This window comes from Hippocampus bargibanti, linkage group LG10 (assembly GCF_051943395.1).
Source record: "Hippocampus bargibanti isolate YZ-2025 linkage group LG10, ASM5194339v1, whole genome shotgun sequence".
Classification (NCBI taxonomy): Eukaryota; Metazoa; Chordata; class Actinopteri; order Syngnathiformes; family Syngnathidae; genus Hippocampus; species Hippocampus bargibanti.
Window position 1 is genome coordinate 12,207,974 of NC_142743.1, and position 23,176 is coordinate 12,231,149.

Sequence of the window (23,176 nt, forward strand, 5' to 3'; positions counted from 1 at the left end):
AAAACATATTTTTGTCAGAAGTAGAAAAATAACGAAATAGAAGAAATTTCCCCAAAAAATACGCTGACCTCTCGGCAATGGTTTGCTGCTCGTTGATGCCCACGTTAAAAAGCACCGGGAACACGCGCAGAGGTCGGCCCTCCTTGATTTCCTCTGGCATGTTCTGGAAGGCGGGTCCCAGCAGGGGGACCTCCACGGTGAAGTGGTCCCTGAGCACAAACCACAATTAGATTGAATGACTTAATGTGATCAACAATTATTCATTTGTTTCACTCCAAATTGTTCCAAGTCCTCATAATTGTTTTTCAACAATAAACATTCTTGGATTTGAGAAGAAAGTGGATGTGGATCTGTCGCGGCTTGGAATTGAAGCGGATTTACGTGGGACAGGAGATGTGAGACAATCGCTTTTTGTCAATGGATGCTACAGCTTCGTACAGTATTTGCTTTCAACATTTACCATGACGTCTGTAATCCACTGGTGAAAAGGACGCTTTGATCCTCTCCTCTTTCATCTAGAACTGCTTCATATAACTGAGGGTGCAAAAAGTGCTTATGATTGATTGACTGTCTGTATCTTTTCTGTTATGTCACATTATTTGTTATTTAGTTTTTGTTGTTGTTGTTTTGATTTCAACATGGCACAGCAAGAATTGCAGCCTTTTCAGCAACTCCTGTATTTTGTCTTTCTACTTCTTCTTTTCCTCTCCACTTTGCTGCTGTGAAACAAAAATGTCTCCACTGCAGGAGTAATCCAATCCAATATGAATCGTCAATCACTACAGGGGGGGGAGGGGTGTCGATTGGTGATTTGGACTTTGAGGGACATTGAGGGAAGCAGTTTTAGAATAAATATCCATCGGAGTGATCGTGGACAACAAGCATGCAAAGAAGCAACTTTTTGAAGTGACGGGATGCGACCGCTTCTCACCGTCTGCCTCGCACCACAGGCTGAAGGTCACTGAGGTGGTCCGTCCTGGCTTGGGTCACCTTGAAAACGACCTTTTGGAGGTCTGCCACGCCCACCTCCATGTCCTCCAGCATGCCGATCTCTTCGCCTTGGGACGGTTGGGATGTTCACAATAACTTATTCACGAATTTATTTGGGAATTGAAAATATGACATAGAGCATCATTCCTGAATTTGTTCGGGTTTTGTTTTTTCATGATGTGGTGCCAATAAAGCGCTGGCCACAAGGGGGTAGCATTTCCCTTTGTTCCATTTTCGCGCTTTGTTCCAGCTTTAGCTGTTGTTAAAGCGCTATATAAAACATTTTGTAGGTATTACATTGTATTTTGGACGGCCACCCTCATTTCAAGCTCATATAACTTCAGACCCATATAATTTAGGAATTAACTCATTTTTTTTTCTGACGTAAGAAGACAGTCTAAGGTTTCTAACACTATACTGAATGTTTATGTCATCCTAAAAGTTAATATTCTGTAGGTCTTGGAATTCAACAATGACAATGACAAAAACCCTGGCACTGACTGGAGTGGATACATTTTTGCACATGTCTGGGACTGAAGGAGTTAATGTGATGACTCAGCAAAAAATGTACTCATAAACTGATAATTTGTTGAATTATGTTTCCAAACTCACTGTAGGTGCTGAGCAGGCTTTCAAACTGGGCCACCAGGCCAACCAGGTGGAGCTGCCTCAGGAAACCTTTGTCTTGCATTCCTGCGTACACGCGCATGACGAAACCGCACGCCAACACTGCCAGCTGATACACACACAAAAAAAAAAACACCCGTAGCCATTCAAATGAGCACCAAAGCTTGTTTTTGCCATTGCTTTTGAAGTGAACACAAAAGGGATCCTAGCTCACAATTCTCGCCATTATTAGCATTTGTAGCATGGGAGTTTTGAAAGGCGCTTAAAAATGAAATTGATTATTATTATTATTATTATGATAATTGCCGTTTTGACTTACAGCCTGACTGAAGACGACGTCCTTCCTCTGCTGAAGTATGAAACCCTGCGGGACGCTGCAGGCGGCTTCCTGGAGAAGCACAAAGGTGACGGCGCGCTTGGCCTTGTCCATCACCTGTGTCACGCACTCCTTTAACTCGACCACTAGAGGGCATAGTTGCTCCCGCCAATCACTTGCTGAGTCAACATTGTGGGAAGGACAAGGAAGAAGTGAATTCACATCTTATGTGGTGACCCATCGGCATCACTTTCTGTTCAAGAGGACATTTGATGTCTCAAGGACAACTTTTTTTTAATACAGCATCAGAATTCATAAGAGATATTTCGCAGTTAACAGCGGGTTATTAAACACATCGTGAAATTGTCATTGTGAAAAGGACACGGCGCCTGTTAAAAGACTTTGTAAAACAAGAATGAAATGGCACCAGCGGTTAGCACTGATAAGATGCTGTGTCCATTTCGTGTTCTCTAAAAAAATTCCCCCTCTGAATCAAGATTATAAAAGCCCCATTTTTAGCAAAGAATTAACATTAAAGGACAACCGACACCATTTTTTTGTTTCCTAACTGACATCAGAAAAACGTTTTATAGCATCTGAAATACCCAAAACACGCAGGCTGATATTTTTCGTCAAATGCAAAACATAAAAATGAGTTAAAGTGCCCCAAAACTACTTCAAAATGACCCCGGAAATTGCGAGTTTGAGAAGGTGCCGCCCCCTTGTTCGTGACATCACGCCAGGACGTCTTGCCCTGCTCTAGAATCAAAACAATGGCTTCAGATTCGGAGAAGATGCTTTCTTGTTACTCATCCAGTTATGAATATGATTCAAATAGTTCTGAAGAGGAAAGCATAACTGTTTGCAAGTGATTCAAGAAGTCCTCCCGTATCAATGCAAGGCATCAGGACTCCAATGTAGCGTCCCAGAAAATGCACAAGATGGCGGCCAATCTCCGTTGGAAATGGGCTGATTTGTCTGCTGGAAATTTGTGTCAACAAGGATCAAATAGTAGTCTTGGTGCAACACACAAGGATTCACCATTGCGTTATTTATGTGTTTTCCTTCTAATTTCACCATCAACACGGATCAACACAAAGTTTTCAGACCAAACAAAGTACCAAAAATGCATTGTGTGTCGCTTTATCAGTCAGGGGCGTTCCAGACGTGACGTCACGTCAAGCATCGTCATCAACTCGAAAATAAGACTTCCTGAATATTCAGTCTTAAACCGTAAACCAAGTCTTAAAACGTAAAATATAGCTATATGCGGTGGAATCTTATTAAAATACGCTCAGTGAAGTCATTTGAAGTGATTTTACAAATTCTGGACACAACTTGTCCGGAGGTGTCAGTTGTCCTTTAAGAATGCTTCCCAAAAAAATAAATAAATAAAATGATTATGTGCCACAATACTGAATAACTGTTTAAAACTAAACCCAAGACTAAAATATGAAACAAAAAAGAGTACCTTTGAAAAAATAAAACTAAGCTGCTCGAAAATCTACCATTAAAATGTTATCAATTTCCACTATGAAATTACGTCTGTGTAAGGTCTCAGTGGTACAGGAGTGGTCCATCTATGAAATTACAACATAATTTCTCCACTATAACACCTTTTGCAATCACAACTTGTCCCCCAAATTTAAAAAGGTGTCAAATTATATTCAAAACAAAATGTAAAACCAATAGTCACATTTATTTGTCTATTTCAACGTTCTTTTCTCGTGTGTGTAAAAAAGAAAATAAAACACTTGTAGCGCCCTGTGAAATCTGCCTAGCAACAAGTGATCTTTCAGGAAATGACCCTGATCGATGTTTCTTTTGTTGTTACAATGAAAGTTTATTTTATACTATTTTATAAATACTAATAAATACTTTATGTTGCTGATGCTGAGTGAGAAATAGACAGATAGAGAGAGAGAAAGAGAGAGAAAAAGACAGACAAATCTGTTTCGCAAAACTTTTTAAAAACACTGTAATTCTCTTAGCTGCCAATAGGGTGCAATGTTGTATCAATAATGACCCCTATGGCGAAAACGTACACACAGACAGACAACACACAACTATAAGGAACTCTGGCAAAGGCCCTATGACGCTAAAAGGGGCAACTTCAGTAGCAAGAACGCTTCTTGGGTCAATATAATTGTAATTTTCCCAAACAAATAATTCCTTTACCAGGGTTGTGTGAGGTGATGACGTCAGCGAGCCGTTGCTGCTCGCCGTTACGCTCCTGCTTGCCGCGCTCATCCTGGTCGGCCAGTTGGTCCACCATGGCGATGACACAGTTGAGCCGCTTGGCCACGCTGGCCCAAATTCTGTCCTGAAACAATCCAACAATCACAAAGTGCGCAAACACAAATGATACGAACCAAATAACAGGAAGGAAGCCCAAAATCACCCCAAACACGGATGAGAGAAAATGGATCTCTCTCATCAAAAAACCTTCAGCTTAAAAAAAACAACACGAAAATTAAGAGCAAAAACAAAAAAAACAAAAAAAACCACAATACTAATGATAAAATAATAATAATAATAATTATAATAATAATAAATAATAATAATAATAATAATAATAATAATAATAATAATAATAATAATAATAATAATAATAATAATCCACAGCCTTTTTATTTTTCATGTATTGTGCGAAAGACACGCAATATGACAAGAATGACATGACCCAAAACTGGACATCATCCTTGGCGGCGTTTGCCCATCTTCGGAGGTCCAAAATCTTGAGTCCAAGCATATAAAAAATTCTCAATCTCTTGTAGTTTCACGACCATAGGGTGCACCGTATTAAAAAGGCAGAGGGACAGTTACGGGAGCTATTTCTCCCGCCAACACATTCACAAAGACGCGCTTTATGACTGGATATAGGCATGGTTAAAGGTATGCTTCCTGCACTTCTTTTCCTTTCGGCTTTTCCCGTCAGGGGTCACCACAGCATGCTATTGCCGGAAAATAAATAAATAAATAAATAAATAAATAAATAAATAAATAAATAACCTCAACATAATATAAGGGTTAAAAAAAAAAAAAAAAAAAAAAAAAAATCTCAATCTCTTGTAGTTTCACGACCATAGGGTGCACCGTATTAAAAAGGCAGAGGGACAGTTACGGGAGCTATTTCTCCCGCCAACACATTCACAAAGACGCGCTTTATGACTGGATATAGGCATGGTTAAAGGTATGCTTCCTGCACTTCTTTTCCTTTCGGCTTTTCCCGTCAGGGGTCACCACAGCATGCTATTGCCGGAAAATAAATAAATAAATAAATAAATAAATAAATAAATAAATAACCTCAACATAATATAAGGGTTAAAATAAAAAAAAAAAAAAAAAAAATCTCAATATCTTGTAGTTTCACGACCATAGGGTGCACCGTATTCGTCACATCTCGTTGCCATCCGGGGCGCGCCCCGCCCCTCCTGTCACCTCCTCCGCCAATCTTGGGAGACGGCCCCTCCAATCATCATTCACCTGGGTTCCCACAGCTGATTGTCATTCACTGATTGTGCCTTCTGCCTATATCTGTCTGTCGCTCACTACCGTCTCCGTCGGAGTATTTTTGGACATTGCCGTTTCCACTTCCGTGTTGCCAGGTCTGCTGTCATTTAGTTATCTTCCTCCACTCTTCCCAGTTTGCTATTTTTTCATGCGTGCCTCAGTAAAGACTTTTGTATCCGAGTATCTGTCTCGCCGTGTATTTTGGATCCACACTCCCCACTGTCCTTTCGTCACTCGAGCCCAGCCCTCGAGCCTCGAGTGACGTGACAGTCAGAGGCAGAGGGACAGTTACGGGAGGTATTTCTCAAAGACGCGCATGATGACTGGATATTGGCATGGTAAAAGACATGTTACTACCGGAAAATAATAAATAAATAAATGAATACATAAATAAATAAATAAAACGACACAAAAAAAATCCAACTTTTGGAAGCAAGACAATTTCAGACAAAGCAAATATTCCTGATTTACTTTGTAATCCGAATTTATTGTCACAAAAAAAAAAGGTTCAGCGCAATGAAACTAACATGTACTCAACGTGACGCGACACGTACCCATTCCTCTTCGTCGTACTCTTTGTGGTGCGGAATAGAGTCGTCACCTCGCCTAAGGCCATGCGTGCCATCCACGTTGTTGCACAAAGTAGCTTCGTCGACGGGGTGGGGTAAAGGTGACGCCGTCCGGACGGGACTCAGGTTGTCTCGCTCGTCGTTTTTTTGGTTTTTGGACACGTAGCCGGGCTGGGCGGCGTGTAGTGCCAACAGGGCGCATTTGACCAATTCATCCTTGAGAGTGTGGACAAATTGCTCCGTCTACAGTCGACAAAGAGACAAGGAGAAAACATTTGGCAAAAAAAGAAAAACAGTTGGGGTGAGCGCCAGAGTGAGATCGGAAAACAAAATTTGTAGCCATTGAGTTCGCGGGAATGCCAGTGATAAAGAGGGATTACTGTCTTGCACAACTTATATTTTACGTATATATATATATATATATATATATATATATATATATATTTTTTTTAATTGGATGCCATTTACAAATTTATTTGGGCGGGAATTGAAAAGCATGACATGGAGCGCCATTCCTGAATTTGTTCGGGTTTTGTTTTTTCTTGCGGGGGATGCCAATAAAGCACTGGTCAGACCTCTGGCAATGGTTTTTCCTTCCATGAGGGGGCAGCATTTTCCTTTCGTTCATGTTAGCGTTTTGTTAGCTGTTGTGAAAGCGCTATATAAATCAATATGTTTTGTACAGCCGCCCCCACTTCTAGCGCAGATACAGTAACCCATATAACTTAGGAATTAACTCTTTTTTTCTGATGAAAGAAGGGGGACTAAGATTTCTTACACTTAATTGAATGTTTATGTAGTTCTAAAACTCAATATTCTGTGGGTACTGCAATTTGAGTGACAATGACAAAAACCCTGGCACTGAAGTGGTCACATTTTTGCACATGGTCTGGTTAATGTATTTTTGTTTGCTGTTTTGCATTACAAAATAAAGAGAAAAATAATAAAAAATCCACCTGTAAAATTAAAAATAATTAAACAGATAAATAAATAAATACATTAATCAATTACATTAAATATGTACAAGAAATAAAATGAAACAAAGTGTAAAATTACAGCAGAACTTAAAAAAAAAAATCTAGGAAAAGTAAAAAAAAAAAAAGCAATTATCCAGCAAATGACTTTCCCACTGAGTGTAAGTGTAAAATGTAGTTGTGGGATCCTGTTGGATTGAAGCTGAAAAAAAAAAGAATGTCTCAAAGGAAGACATTGCGGCCCGTGAGCGGCAACAAAAACAACAAACGATTCAATTACTTGGACAGGCGACGTCTCGAAGGAGCATCCCTCCTTTGATAGCGACATTCATAAAGAACATGGCAATGTCACGGCAACCCCCCCCCCCACGCCAGAGTGACAGTGATAAAAGCTCTCCTGAGTCATGTTGGCGGCAATGCAATTACACCCAAGCAAACGTGAAGCCCTTCATCAGCAAGTTGAAAAGTCATTGTGCTTCACTCTCTTAAAAATCATAACTTTTTCTGTTTATCGTTCTCGTCATTTATGGAAAAATTCGCATCAAACTACAACATTGTAAAAAAGACTGAAACATTTGTAAATGCTTTTTTTTTTAAATCAGAATCAGAAAACCTGTATTCGTCCCACAATGGGGACATTTGCAGTCCATAGCAACAATTTGAAAGTGGGATGGGGGTGGGGGGGGGGGGGGGGGGGTAATAATTACAAATGTATTCTTTTAGCGTGTTTGAAATCACAGTTTTTGTGCATTACTTTTTTTCTGGACACTTTATTGGAACATTTAAAGAAAAAAAATCTTCTGGTAAGAATTTAATTTGGTGAAAAAAATGGAATTCAAATTTCATATTTATAATGTATACTTATTATTTATATTTCTTATATATTTTTTTAAGCACTGTTTATATTTCAAAATAATGACACTTAGCACGCAATCTGTCCACAGTCCTTTTCTGTGTCACGTTTTGCGAGGTGGTGATGGTTGTGGATCCCAAAAAAGCAGGCAGGAGGGAGCAGCAGGTTGTATTTGACAAATTGTATTAAAATAAAATCAGCAGGAACAAAATCTAAAACATCAAAGTCATCTGAACAGAAAAGAACAAAGTATCAAAGAAAACCACAAATAAAAATCTGCCTAGATGAAACAAACCTGACAGGGTGAAGCAAACATATACTATGACCCGACACGGTATGGTCGTGCCAGGAGTCCTCATAACTGCCACTGATTGGAACGACCAACATATGTCAGCTGCAGGCGGCATTCTGTTGCCGAGAGCTGTCCAATATGATTTCCAATTTTTTTTAACCAAATTAATTTTTTTTCTATTAATTTTCCAAGAAAGTGTCCAGAAAGAACAAGTAATAAACGAAAGATATATATATATACAGTAAAGTCTCGTTATATCGATATCGGTTACAGTAAAGTCTCGTTATATCGATATTCTCGGGAGTCGGAAAAAATATCGTTATAACCGGACTATCGATATATCCGATCCTGGGGGCGGGGGGGTGCGTAAATGGAGAATCTTTGTTATGGCATGTAATTTCATCATTGGGTTCATGGATTGCGTATCTAACATGTTTTTTTTGTACAGTAGTGAAGTGAAAAATAAAGTTGTGCATAAAATAAAAACGTCTTTACACTTTTTAATGACTATTTCCTTTCAAAAATGCAACCAACCAATGCTAAATCGTCAAGTTCTATTCACACGAAGCCACGAACGCCAGCATGTACAATCATATGAAAAACAGTGATTGTTACAAGCAATAAAGATATCTGGATGCAACACAATTAAATACTGTACATGAATGAAAAACCAAAACGTTTACATAACTTACGTGACAGTTCGAGAGTGCCTGAATAGAATGCCGGCGCGCAGCTGTGACGTAACAATGCAAGACGTCTTGCCGTGACTTGAAGTCATTTTTATTGGTGTTTTATTATACTGCGTGTTTTGGGTATTGTAGATGCTATAAAACCTTTTTCTGATGTCAGTCAAGAAACACAAAAAAGTGATGTTGGTTAACCTTTAATGCACAGTATGGAATGTACAGTCATTTTCAAAATCATCACGCTTCAGCAGACAAAACAACAAACATTGTTGCAAAAAACGCTTGCATTCATATAACAGTACATGTACATAACACTGCAATTAGTACGTATGTATGCTATTTAAAAAAGTCATCAATCTTCTTCTGCTTCCCATTTTTATATTTTAATATAAACAACGCTTTTGTCGATGTTGCAAAAGGTGTGCATTCAGTCGGTTCTTCTTCATCGTCATTATCATCATCACGGGAATCTTGGCTTTGACCTCTGCTGCGATATCCGCATCTGATGAGCTTGGGAATGTCGCAATGTCTTTGTCGACTGCAACATACGATGCAATGTCGGTACCTTGTTTTTTTTTTTTTGATTTCCCGATAACAATATGTAAGTTGTAATTTATCGGTACCCGTCATGTTAGCGCACGGCATGATTGTAAGTCTTTCTTTTGAACGTTTACCCCCGCGGCAATCCTCATCCTTGTAGATGTAGGATTTCTCTGGCTGCAGCTTGTAAAATAAACCAGTTTCGTCAGCGTTGTATATGTTGTCCGTATATGTTGAAGACACACAGCTGCCGTCTGATACACACGAGCTGCTGTCTGAAAATGGCGTCTGCCCGCGAGAGCTGGTCACGTACCGCTTATTACGATACTATTTTCATTTCCCTTGCACATTTCTAGTCTTTTTATGTATAATTAGTACCGTTTAGTACGATACCCGGTTATTACGAGAATCCGGTTATTACGGTGCTCCTTTTCATCCCCCGCCGGCCATTTTTGTTGTTTATATTGATATATCCGTCGCGCCATTGGTCAACTTGGTCACGTGTCTTGTTAGGTGAGCCGCCATCGGTCGCGCCATTGGTCGACTTGGTCACATGAGCCGCCATCGGTCGCGCTATTGGTCGACTTGGCCGTGTGACTTTGTCACGTGACACGCCATCGGTCGCGCCATTGGTCAACTTGGTCACGTGTCTTGGTTACGTGTCACGCCATCAGTCGCGCCATTGGTCGACTTGGTCAGGTGACTTGGTTACGTGCCCAGCACCCGTGTAGCAGAGCCATTTTCATTTTCAGACGCTAGCTCGTGTGGAGCAGACGAGATTGAAGTGTTTGTGTTAAAAGGTAAAAATGGGAAGCAGAAGAAGATTGATGACTTTTTAAAATTGTATACATAATACAGTAAGATGTAAGCGTTGCAGTTTCCCTGTTGTGTTATGTACATGCCCACTGTACTGTATATGAATGCAATCGTTTTTTGCAACAATGTTTCTTGTTTTGTCTGCTGAAGCGCGATGAATTTGAAAATTATTAACATTCCATACTGTGTATTAAAGGACAGCCGATGTCACTTTTTATTCAAATGCAAATAAAAATGACTTCACGCCAAGACGTCTTGCATTGCTTGTTCTTATATGGCGCTTGGCTGCCCTCTTTTGGCGGCTTTTGTTTAATGGAGTTCGGCGCAGGATCGGATATATCGATAGTCCCGGTTATATCGATATTTTTTCGGACTCCCTTGAATATCGATATAACGAGACTTTACTGTATATATATATATATATATATATATATATATATATATATATATTCCCCCCACGGAAACTGAAAAGGGGTGAATGAAAGAAAAGAAAGAAAAAAAGGGGAAGCATTTGGCAGCGCCGCAGGACGCAAGTCGTCTCTTTTGTGAGTGGAAGCGCTTAATTGGCAACTTTGCAGTTCCTTGTTTTTATTTTTTTTTTTTTAAATACTAAACCACAAGACATTGTGTTTGTCATTCCACCTGCATATGCGTGATTACAGAGGAGGTAAAACGGGCCTCTGCGGACGCTTTGACTTGAGAAATAGGAAGAAAATATGGGGAAAATTCTGCCCCCTCGAAAAAAATGCAATACAGTGATACCTTGGCTTACGAACTTAATTGGTTCCCAGACAGAGTGTGTAAGGTGAAAAGTGTGGATGTCAAAAATTAATTTTCCATAGGAAACCATTAAAATGAGAATAATCCGTTCCCAGGTCCCCATAAAACATAATTTTCTACTTTCTAATATTCTAAGCCTTAAAATTACACAAAATATATCTTATTTTATGTATAATAAATGTGATATGGTATTATAATTAAAGAAATAAACTGTGCTGTATAACAAAGTCGTTTTATTTGCCTTTGTGATGGTCGTTGATGGCTTGATGGAATGGAGTGGCTGGTTTCATCAGCATTAAACACTAATTAATCACCGTAGAAGGAAATAAGTGTATGTGGTGTTACAAAAAAAATGAAAAATACATTTTATTCGAAAAAAAGTTGGGTATTTCAAAAATAAAAAGTTCTCTTGGGCAAAAAAAAAAAAAAAATATTTTTTTAAAGCTGCCATTAAAGCCTGCTAATATTTTCAAGCGCAAATAATAATAATAAATTATTCTTACTACTATTATCTGATGCCCACACCCTCACACGTTTATTGTTGACATTCCAATCAGAGATCTTGTCCCCCCTCCTATAACCCCCCTTGACCGGCATCCACACTGGCCGACATTTCCTTGGCAAGTGCGTGCATGTCTAATCAGGGATGAGAGCAAAGCGAGCGGCGGCAATTAACGTGTGCTGATTGGGCTCTGTTCCACGCGGGGCTAAAAACAATCTCTGGCACAACAGATTGCCGTCTGACAGCAGCAGATGTCATTCATTAATTACGCTGATAGAAGAAAATAAATATATAAATAATAATAAAAAATAGCTCAGATCAACTGCGAGACTCACAAGTCACCTTTTTTCTGTCGTAATATTACGGATAAAAGTGTGCCGCAATGTCTTCCTTTGAGACATTCTTTTTTTTTCCACCTTCAATCCAACAGGATCCCACAACTACATTTTAGTTACACTCAGTGGGAAAGTCATTTGCTGGATAATTGTTTTTTTTTTTTACTTATCCTGGAATTTATTTTTTTTTAAGTTCTGCTGTAATTTTACACTTTGTTTCATTTTATTTCTTGTACATATTTAATGTAATTGATTAATGTATTTTTAATTTAGTTATCTGTTTAATTATTTTTAATTTTACAGGTGGAATTTTTATTATTTTTCTCTTTATTTTGTAATGCAAAACAGCAATGTGCGGATTTGAGGCAGTTTTGTACACATTCCAAGTATCAAATCAGACGTCACCTTGTCCGAGAGGTTTTTGAGCGCATCCCTCAGGCCAGGGGAAGAATGCTCGTGAGCAGCGCAAAGCAGTCGGTCCGCTAAGGTGGCGATGAGCGGCTGCAGGAGGCTGACGCTGCTCAGAACGTCTTGAGCTTTGGCCGTGTGCTCTGGGGAATAGTAGATACACTGGTAGGCCGTGCTGAAGCTGAAGCCACAAAGACAAAAAATAAAAAGAAAACAAAACAAAACAGAACAACAGATTAAATTTGTTTCTTCTCCACCTGCGAAAAATGTGCGATTACATTTCATTGCTCTTCTTGCGGTTGAAGTCAAAGTCAATTTGAAGATCAAAGACAAGCAAGGGAACCAGCTATTAATGAAGTTTGTCTGTGTGTCTGCCAGCATCTGTTGCTGTTGCAATATCAACACTTCCAAGATGTACAACCCAGAGCTCCTTGAGACACTTTCTGCAAAAAGCTAGCAACACAGCTAAACAGAGCAAAATTGATGAGGAACTAAGTAAAATTATCGCAGAGAAAGCACGACAACTTCACTCGGATATCATCAAGAGGCAACCTGGAAGTTCTTCATCCATTGATGATTTCAAGGCTAGCCACGAATGGTTCGAGAACTTTAAGTGTCGTACAGGGGTCCATAGTGTCATTCGTCATGGAGAAGTAGCCAGTTCTGACGATAAAGCTGCCAAAGCTTACAAGGAATAATTCCTCAAGATGGTGAAAGAAGAATGCTACGTTCCTCATCAAGTGTTTAATGCTGATGAAACCGGCCCTCCATTCTATCAAGCCATCAACGACCATCATAAAGGTAAATAAAACAACTTTATTATACAGTATAGTTTACTTCATTAGGTATTACAATACCATATCACCATTATTATACATAAAATAAGGCATATTTTGTGTAGTTTTAAGGCTTATTTAGTTGAAAATTATGTTTTATGGGGACCTGGGAATGGATTATTCTCATTTTAATGGTTTCCTCTGGGAAATTAATGTTTGGAATACACACTTTTTGCTTTACACACACTTTCGGGGATCCAATTAAGTTCATAAGGCAAGGTATCACTGTATATATAATTATTTTCGGCCCCCAAAAAATTAATTTAGGGGGATTCACCAGATTTAAAAAAATGAGATTAGTAATATTACTTCAAGAATGAACTAATTTTAAAAAATGACTGTTATAAACCGTGTTTATTTAATAATAAAAGAATCACAAAGGATTTGCAAGATTTCCAAGAATTAGGTGACCCCCCCACACCGCACCCCCATTGAAAAAAAAATGAGAATAACAAAAACAATTCTCACTGGAAGTTTGCACATGGCACATTTGGGATTTTTTATCCCTGCATAAATGATGTTTGTACGATAATCACACACATGCGCACGCATGTATGTGTGTGTGCGCATGTATGTGTGTGATGTGTTGTGTTGTTGCGTCACTTCCCAAGGAAACACTGTCCAGGTTTCCCGGCTGAGCTGTCAAATTGAAGCCGCGGGGGCCAATGTCTTTGCATGTGTGTCGCTTTATGAATACTTGATCTTTCCTGCCTGGCTTTGAAGGGAGCCGTTTAGTCTCAGACAAAAACTCCTTTTGTCACTTCCTTCATCGGGGCCAAATTACTCCAGTCAAACAATCTCCTGGGGTGAATATTCCAGGGACTTGGAATGAATTTTTGGAAGTCATAGCAACCCCCCCCCCCCAAGATTTACTGCCATGAGCAAGGCAATCACTGGTAAAACTTGAATGTAGGCTAGCGCCCAGAGTCACAAAATCCCAAGATGTCATTGACGAGAAAAAAAATCCACAGAGCTAGCGACTGCCCCCCTCAAAAAAAGATGCTTGTACCAGTTGAAAATTGCATCCGACTCCACAAGATGGGGAAAAAAATGTTTACATTGACTCCACTTTATTGAATCAAGTAGCTGTACAAAATAAAATCACGAGAATCTAAATACATTTCTTAAGTAGGTTTATCCTCAAAAACAAATTGCCTGGATCCAGATGATTCCGTTTTAGTGCGGCTACATGTATAAATTGAATTAAACGTAATGAAAATGAAGAATTGAATAAAATAGAGAAAATTCAACACCTCCCCAAAAATACAATTCTTTTCGTCGGTATTTTGACGTCGATTTAAATGTAATTAACTATGCCCAAGCGCATTAACACAGACATACATGCAAACACACTGCTTAGAGTCTTTATCCTCTGTGAATTTATATATATATATATATATATATATATATATATATATATATATATATATATATATATATATACAGTAAAGTCTCGTTATATCGATATCGGATATATCGATAGTCCCGGTTATATCGATACTATTTCTATGCGCGCACGGAGAAAATTACATGCAAACAGGGTCGGATATATCGATAGTCACGGTTATATCGATATTTTTTCGGACTCCCTTCAATATCGATATAACGAGACTTTACTGTGTGTATGTATATATATATATATATATATATATATATATATATATATATATACAAGCGTCACCTCTATATATATAATTATATATATAACAATCATAATAATAATAATAATAATAATAATAATAATACATTTGATAATAGGAACACAAAGGTGCTTATTGTTTTTACACCTGGAATTCCAAAGTGTAATGAACACTTGAGTGCAGGTGAAGGCAATCGCACAAGCTCCCCCGTATGAGCCCAACCCGGCTTTTTGTTCCCTGAAGAACTTGTTATTTCCCATTTTGTTTCAGGAGACTGGAGAGCTGCTTTCCCGTTGAGATGCAAGACTTCAAAGTTACGCTTGCTCTTGTTTTCCGTCAAGACACCTTGGTCTTAATTACAAGGGGATGATAAGTAAAAATAAAAAATACAAATAATACAAAGCAAAGTATGCAGAAGGATTGGCTGGCGAAAGCATTTGGGATCGACATTAAACTCCATTTCCTGAAAGTGTACTTGGTTCTCTCCTTATTTTTAGACACAAGACAACTTTGAAAATTTCAAATCACAACAGTATGCAATGGAATGGTATGTAATAAAAATACATTATTGCATGCCATGATACTAAATCGAATCAGAGCTTAGCTTGGATGAGCCTTGATTTATTAAAGTGGATCATCGCACTAATTTGAATCACATCACATGACTGGTCTTGCGATCGGAACGAAATGTATCGTCATGCGACATCAAAATATCACCGCCGCAATGCACGGCAATGACAGACAATCTGTTAAAAAGAGGCCATTGGTGTAAGATGAGATCAGTGCCGTAAACGCACGGCGTGTAAGGGTTCCATTTAAAGGAGACTTTTATAAGAGCAATTAAATCGGGATTGCATGCATTCAACCAAGATAAAATGCAGGGTGTACTTTTATCTGTGGCCTCCTCAAGCATACTAAACGCAAATATTGATTTTATACTTTTTCGGGGAGCCAATGTGAGGTTTTTAACTCATTCGCTGCCATTCCGAAATTATATTTTCAATAAAGCGCTGGTCAGACCTCTGCCGATGCTTTTTTTTTCCCTTCCACAATGGGTCAGCATTTCCCCTTTTTCTATGTTAGCACTTTGTTCCAGCTTCAGCTGTTGTTAAAGCGCGATATAAACCAATATGCACAGTACGTATTGCATTGTATTTTGAACAGCTGCCCTCATTTCACGCTCATATAACTCAAGACCCATATAATTTAGGAATTACCTTTTCTGATGAAAGAAGAGAGGCTAAGGTTTCTAACACTGTATTGAATGTACAGTAAAGTCTCGTTATATCGATATCGGATATATCGATAGTCCCGGTTATATCGATATTTTTTCGGACTCCCTTGAATATCGATATAACGAGACTCTACTGTATATGTAGTCCTAAAACCCAATATTCTGTGGGTCCCGGAATTCAAGTGACAATGACAAAAACCCTGGCACTGGATTGGACACATTTCTGCACATGTCTGGCAGTGAATGAGGTTTTAGCAGAGGTGTATAAAAAGTAAGTAAATTTGAGGATGAGCGAGGGGAAATAATATTGAAGTCGTACTTGTAAAAAGGGATGTCAAATGGGCCAAAGTCTGAATGTGGATAAGGAAAAGCCTCAGGCTCTCGGCAGCTAGCCAGGCAGAAAATTGGAAGGTTTTAAGCTACAGCAAGTCATTAGCTAAGTCCAATATGAAACAAAAAAATAACTTTGGTTCCCTGGTCTCAAGTTTAATCTCTCCTTTTCAATTCAGTGGATTCTTCAAAACAAGTCTGCTGGGATGTAGGAACGACTATCACGCAAGCTTTATCGAGATGACAACGTCGTTTAGGTATCGCTTGAAAAAAAGGCATTACCGTATTTTTTGGATTATATGTCGCTCCGGATTATAGGTCGCACCAGCCAAAAAATGCATAATTAAGAAGAAAAAAAACATATATAGGTCGCACTGGAGGATAAGTCGCATTTTTGGGGAAAATGTATTTGTGATAGAGATTTCTGATCGAGAGGCGTGTGCGTTGCATGAAGCGGTAACACCAAGAAGGTCCTCCTGCAAAGCCGTTTATATTCATCTCCTTGGCAACGACCTGGGCGTGGAGACGCAACTGCTCCGTTGACAAACCTCTCCCAGCAGCACGTTGTTCAAGCACCCATGCGTGAACTCGTTCCTCCAACTGCGGCCACCTAGCTTTTCACCCGCGATTAGCTTTTTTTGTTTTCTTCATTTCAGTAAGCGTAACCTCTGCTTTTCGCCAAGTTTTTCGCTCACTCCAAACTTTCTTTCTGCTGCTCGATTGCCGTTTTCGGCTGCATAATTCACTATCTGCAGCTTGTAAACTGCAGAATATGACTTTCTTTTCGGTGCCATTTTTGTTCAGCCCTTCTCAGTTGTGTTTATAAATAACAGGCGTTACAGAAAAATCTGACCCTCCAGAAACCGCGACCGCAGGGACGACAGATTCTGTCGGGTCACAGATTTCCCTGTAACACCTGTTATAGAAATGTGTAGGCTACTGTCTCTGCGCTCACAGATTTTGACGGCTCACACATGTTTCAACACCACCATATCAGCACAGGCCTAGAAACGCGCTCTTGCGGTTTAACGTGCAAATAAAATGTGAAATGATATACAGTAATAAAAAAAGCATATATAAGTCGCACCCCCGACCAAACTATAAAAAAAACAGCGATTTATAATCCGAAAAATACGGTACTTTCCTTGCAGTCCATTCTTTGCGTGGTCTTTTGGGTCTTGGGTAGGCGCCAAAAATACAAACATTGAGTGCAGGCCCAGGATACCGTGTGACCAGTCTGTTTTTGATGGCCGTGACTCAAAGTGAAAATGTACCTTTTCTTCTCAGATTCGTATCTGCCGAGTAGACGCTGCAGACCGCCACCTTTGAAGCCCTGGAAGTGCGCAGCGGGGGCGCCTGCCGTGACAATGTCGTACGACGCGTCTGAGGAACGAAAACGGTCAAGTCATAGATTTGGGAACAGTCGCCAATTTACCTCATCTCTCATTTTCCGTACCGCTTATTCCTAGGGTCGCGGGGGTTACTGGAGCCTGTCTTCGGGCACGAGGCGGGGGACACCCTGAATTGGTTGCCAGCCAATCGCAGGGCACACAAAGACATACAACAGTCACTCTCACACTCACACTTAGGGACAATTTGGAGTGGTCAATCTGCCTGCCATGCATGTTTTTGGAGTGTGGGAGGAAACCGGAGGACCCGGAGAAAACCCACGCGGGTCCGGGGAGAACGTGCAAACTCCACACAGGGCGTCCGGACCAGAACGCGAAGCGGCGACCTCTGCACTGTGAAGCAGGCGTGCTCACCACTCGACTACCGGGCCGCCCTCGCCAATTTACCATTTCACAGATTGTTTTTAGAAAACCTTCCCTGATGTAATTTGCTGAAAATTTTACCTATTTGCTGTTTGCAGTCCAGGCTAAAGCAATTCAAGCCGTATTTTGTCAGGCCAAATCAGCGACAGGAAATATGTGTTTATTTGTTTATTCATGTATTCATTTATTCATCCATCCATCCATCCATGTATTTATTTATTTATTGATTTATTTATTTGTTTATTCATGTATTCATTCATTTAAAAAATCGAACTTTATATTGTCACTTAGCAGTTTTTTTGACGACGATACTAGTGCAGCGTGTTCTACCGGAAACAAATTCCTTGTGTGTTCTACATACTTGGCAATAAAGATGATTCTGATTCTAATTTATTCATTGATTTATTTATACATTTATTCATTTATTATACCATATTAATTAATTAATTTTTTATACATGTATTTAACCGTTTATTTATTAATATATCCACATATCCATCTATTTATTTATTCATGTATTCATTTATCAATTACTATACAATACAATATTCATGTGTTCATTTATATACCCATTTAACTGTGTCTTTATATATCCATCCATCCATCCATCCATCCATCCATCCATTTTCCGTACCACTTATTCCTCATTAGGGTCGCGGGGGCTGCTGGAGCCTATCTCAGCCGTCTTCGGGCACAAGGCGGGGGATTTGTTTATTTATTTCTTTTTGTAACCAGGCTTGTTGGCATTAGCTCTCTCATATTCGTTTCAAATGAGAATTGGAAATTTTGGTTGGGATTTTAACAAGCATCGTGAAAAGTGAAAGTTGTCATCACTGATTTGTATTTGCGGGCTAAATCAAACGATTTAGTGGGCCAGATGTGTTTGACACTGGTGGCGTACAGTCAATAACAGGAACTAGCCGGAAAAAAATGTTTCTGTTATGATGTATGAGGAAAACACAGCGGCGGGCAAAGTTTGTCTTTCCATAAAACGGGAAACTCTAATGACGCCGCAAGGTAAGGACGAGCAGGTGTCATCTGAAAGCCGCCTTGCGAGGACTTTCGTTCCGGGGTGACGCTATCAATTAAAAGAGGCGCAGCGACGTGAGGTGACGCTTGTAAAGTCAATAACGCGAATCATTAATAAACATGAGCAAGGTTGTACGCACCCGTCTTTCTGGGGCACGTCACCCTCATCCTCTGAGTGTGCAGGTTGATTGGGAGGAACTCGAGGGATTTCTGGGCTTTGCAGCAACTTTGCTTGAAGGAAGGACCTGGGAAAAAAAAAACACCCGCCGGATGAACATTAACATCCAAAGACACTAAATGATTAACTCATTCGTTGCCATTCCCAAATTTATTATATGCCAATAAAGTGCTGGTCAGACCTCTGGCAATGTTTTTTCCCTTCCACGAGGGGGCAGCATTTGCCTTTTGTAAAACCGCCCCCATTTCAAGCACAGCTAACTCCAGACCCTTATAACTTAAGAAGTAACTTTTTTTACTGATGAAAGAAGAGAGTGTAAATTTGTTATATGCTGAATTGAATGTTTACGTAGCCCTAAAACTCAATATTCTGTGGGTTCTGCAATTTGGAGTGGACACATTGGTGCACATCGTCTAATAATGGAGGAAAATACTCATCGACAAAATTATGAAGCCAAAATACATTTGACAACAATAAAAATATTACAAAAAAGAAATCTAATCAACAAAAACAAATATAAAAAAATAAACAAGGTTACGATGCTAAGAAACACAAGTAAATAAAATGAAATACAGTAAAGTCTCGTTATATCGATATTCAAGGGAGTCCGAAAAAATATCGCTATAACCGGGACTATCGATATATCCGACCCTGTTTGCATGTAATTTTCTCCGTGCGTGCATAGAAATAGTATCGATATAACCAGGACTATCGATATATCCGATATCGATATAACGAGACTTTACTGTATATGAAATTATCTACATAAATAGCATATGCAAAAATGCTATGAAAAAATATCACAAAGATACTCGTTTAGAATATTAACAGAAAATGTGAATGACAACAAATACACAAATGAAAAAATAAATAAATAAAAAAATGTCAAGAAGAAAAAAAAAAATTAAAACCATTTGACAAGAATACATAATCACCCCCCCAAAAAGGACTAACACAATACAGTTATACCTCGATTTACTAATCCCTTGTCTTACAAACCTTTCAGTTTACAAATGTTAAATTTATGAAAATTTTACCTTGGCATACGAACTATTTTTCGTGATACACACGGAGCTGCCACAATGTGATGCTTCGTTCGCGAACGAGCCCGTTCTTCGAACAAGAAAATGGCAGCCGGCTTGTTTTGGTCCTCTAACCCCACCCCCAGTCGTCGGTTAAAGCCACGTGATTGGTCAAGAACGCAGCAGTGAGGGGGTGGGGGGTACAGACAGAGGGAGAGTGAAACCATTCTCCAAAAAAGAAAATGGCAGCCGACATTTTTTTTTGTCCTCTATTCCCCGCCCCCAGTCTTTGGTTAAAGCCACGTGATTGGTCAAGAATGCAGCAGTGAGGGGAGGTGGTTTAAATATTAAAGAGACAGGCAGACGACAGAGAGAGAGTGACAAAATGGATAGAAAACAGTGAAATTTGGACTCATTTTAACTTTGATAATTGTAGATAAGTGTAGACTGCAAGGTTAACATTCCCATCAATCAGGCTCCACAAATAACCCGCACAAGCCATCTGTACACTTGATGCAAAAAGCTATCCACCCAGCTAAACAGAACACAATTGATGAGGAACAAGGTAAAATGATCGCAGAGATAGCACCTACAAGGGATCATTCCTCAAGATGGTGAAAGAAGAAGGTTACGTTCCTCATCAAGTGTTTAATGCTGATAAAACCGGCCACTCCATTCCATCAAGCCATCAACGGCCATCACAAAGGTTAATAAAACAACTTTGTTATACAGCACAGTTTATTTCTAGTTTTAAGGCTTAGAAAATTAGAAAGTAGAAAAATGTTTTATGGGGACCTGGGAACGGATTATTCTCATTTTAATGGTTTCTGATGGGAAATACATTTTTGGGATACACACTTTTTGCCTAATACACTGTCTGGGAACCAATTAAGGTCGTAAGCCAAGGTATCACTGTATATGAACAGTAGAAAAATGCACCAAAAATGTAAAAAAAAACACCACATGAGTCAGAGCATTAGCATAATAAAAGTTTGATATTAGTGGCGGGGGCCAAAGCACAGCTGTCCAAGGTCCATCTGCCAGCCCAGGTGTGCGGGCAGCAGGGCCCAATGCCAACGCGGGTTAACATCTGGCCTACCCATTTTTTATGCTATTTCTCTTCTTCTTCTTTTTTTAACTCTGTGATTTTGCCCCCCCCCCCCCCCGCCCCCACTGAGCTCGAGGAGTGCGGCTGGGAAGAGTGATTTGGTGGGAAGAGCGATTTGGAAGTGACGGTTGACAGGCGACAGGAGTTTTTTTTCTTTATTCCTCATCCTTCACTTCCTGCTTTGCACACTCCTTGCCGTGCGGCATATGTGAACACGGGGGAGTTGAAAAAAATCCCATGACCTTACATCACACGTCCATGCTGTTGACCCCAAAACTGTCTTAAATTCATTCGGTGTTGGATGATTGATGAGTCTTCCAAGCGGAAAAACGGTTCATGGACAAAAAACAAAAAAACAAAAGCGGGACAAGGAAGCCTGAAAAAAAATCTGAGTGATGATCCTGATTACAAAAATAAACCTAAAAGATAAAAAAATAAATTAATTAATGAATTGACTAATTAACTGATTGACTGGCTGAATGATTGACTGGTTGATTGATGAACTCATTCACTGGTAGACGATGTGCAAAAATATGTCCTTCACGGTGCCAGGATTTTTGTAATTTTCCCTAAAATTTAACCCATTCAGCCCAATCGAATAACTCTCATTTTACACACAGTCAAAACAACGGAGATGAAATGTTTGCAAAAGTGAGCACACCCTCCTCCAACAGCGAGGCTTTGGAATAAACCAGGAACCAGAACTAATCATCATCTTGCCTCTACCGTCGTTGTCATGTTGACTCCGCGTTTGCGTATAATCACATTAGCTATCAATAATTAATGAGCAGTAGCTCGCCCCCACACGAGTTGTCTAGCAACGCGCGATCGTCGCCTTCGCTTCGCAGGCGTCTAGATCAGAACGCAGGGGGGGAGGGGGGGGGGGCTTTGCCGCCTAGCTCGAGGCAAAAACGAACTCTGTCAGAATCTATAGAACAGGAATGGGCAAACTACGGCCCGCGGGCCACATGCAGCCAGTTAGGCGTTACAATCCGGCCCGCCGAACTTATCCAAATTATAGTAAAAACAGTGTCTGTGAGTCATGACAAAAAGTTAGCGGACAACAGCGTAGACAACTCTGAGAATCTGCCTGCCACATTTTTCACAATTTGAAACATAATTAGACGAGTAATCGCAAAAAAAAACATTGTAGCAAAGTATTAAGTTTTTTTTTATTTTTCTTAATTAAGGCTGTACCTACCGCAAATGCTTCCTTGCTTAATTTACGGCAAATATCCGTAGCTGAAGATCTTGCTCCAGTTGTCGTTTGTTGTCATGGTGCACAATGCAATGTTTGCATTCCTTGCTACAAGCCACTAAGCGCCTTTCATAACTCTCAAGTACACTTTACAGTCACGGTGTAATGTAAGTTTACGTTTTGTAGCGTCACAAATTTTGTTAGCTTCTTTTGAATCTTTCTTCTGGGCTGAGGTTCTGTGCATCTATTTTGGAAAATGACATGCAAATGCACGTCTTTAAAACGCTTGGGAAAGTCCGAAGCACAAAGCAGGCTTCTGATTGGCTGCCTATGTGTCTGTGTGCTTGGCGACGATACACGTGTACTGTGTGGGCGTGAAGGCGAGGGCGTCCGTGGCGAGTTTGTAGAGTGCACGGTCACGACAATCCATCCATGATTTTGCAGAGTTTAAAACAAGTAGATATTATTGTGCTTGAGTATTTTGTCGTGTAATAAAATGTTTTGAATGTTGAAAGTGATTCCATTTTTCAATAAATGTTGATTTCTTTAACTTTGCACCTTCGTTTGAAACTTATTAAAAACAGACGCAATCTTGATAAATCACAGTGCGTATGCTATTTTAATCTAT

At 39.6% G+C, this 23,176-nt stretch overlaps 1 protein-coding gene and 1 long non-coding RNA gene across 10 annotated transcripts in view; both read right to left on the reverse strand.

Moving 5' to 3' along the window:
- inpp4b (inositol polyphosphate-4-phosphatase type II B) overlaps nucleotides 1–23,176 on the reverse strand; it is a 159,778-nt gene that overhangs the window by 18,268 nt on the left and 118,334 nt on the right. For all 9 annotated transcript variants that reach the window (XR_016116309.1, XM_089006957.1, XM_089006956.1 and 6 more), the window contains 9 exons: nucleotides 19,183–19,287; nucleotides 17,516–17,624; nucleotides 12,199–12,382; nucleotides 6,001–6,258; nucleotides 4,112–4,256; nucleotides 1,937–2,112; nucleotides 1,603–1,726; nucleotides 932–1,058; nucleotides 69–209 (listed from right to left, as the gene is read on the reverse strand). Coding sequence is in view for 8 of the 9 variants with exons in the window: in XM_089006957.1 (XP_088863083.1) it covers nucleotides 69–209; nucleotides 932–1,058; nucleotides 1,603–1,726; nucleotides 1,937–2,112; nucleotides 4,112–4,256; nucleotides 6,001–6,258; nucleotides 12,199–12,382; nucleotides 17,516–17,624; nucleotides 19,183–19,287 (1,369 nt within the window). In the remaining variant the exon portion in view is untranslated. The remainder of the gene's footprint in view (nucleotides 1–68; nucleotides 210–931; nucleotides 1,059–1,602; nucleotides 1,727–1,936; nucleotides 2,113–4,111; nucleotides 4,257–6,000; nucleotides 6,259–12,198; nucleotides 12,383–17,515; nucleotides 17,625–19,182; nucleotides 19,288–23,176) is intronic.
- Nucleotides 9,005–9,651, reverse strand: LOC148892483 (uncharacterized). The gene is made up of 2 exons (XR_016116313.1): nucleotides 9,444–9,651; nucleotides 9,005–9,358 (listed from the first exon to the last, which is right to left on the reverse strand). It is a non-coding gene; the product is annotated as an uncharacterized LOC148892483 (long non-coding RNA).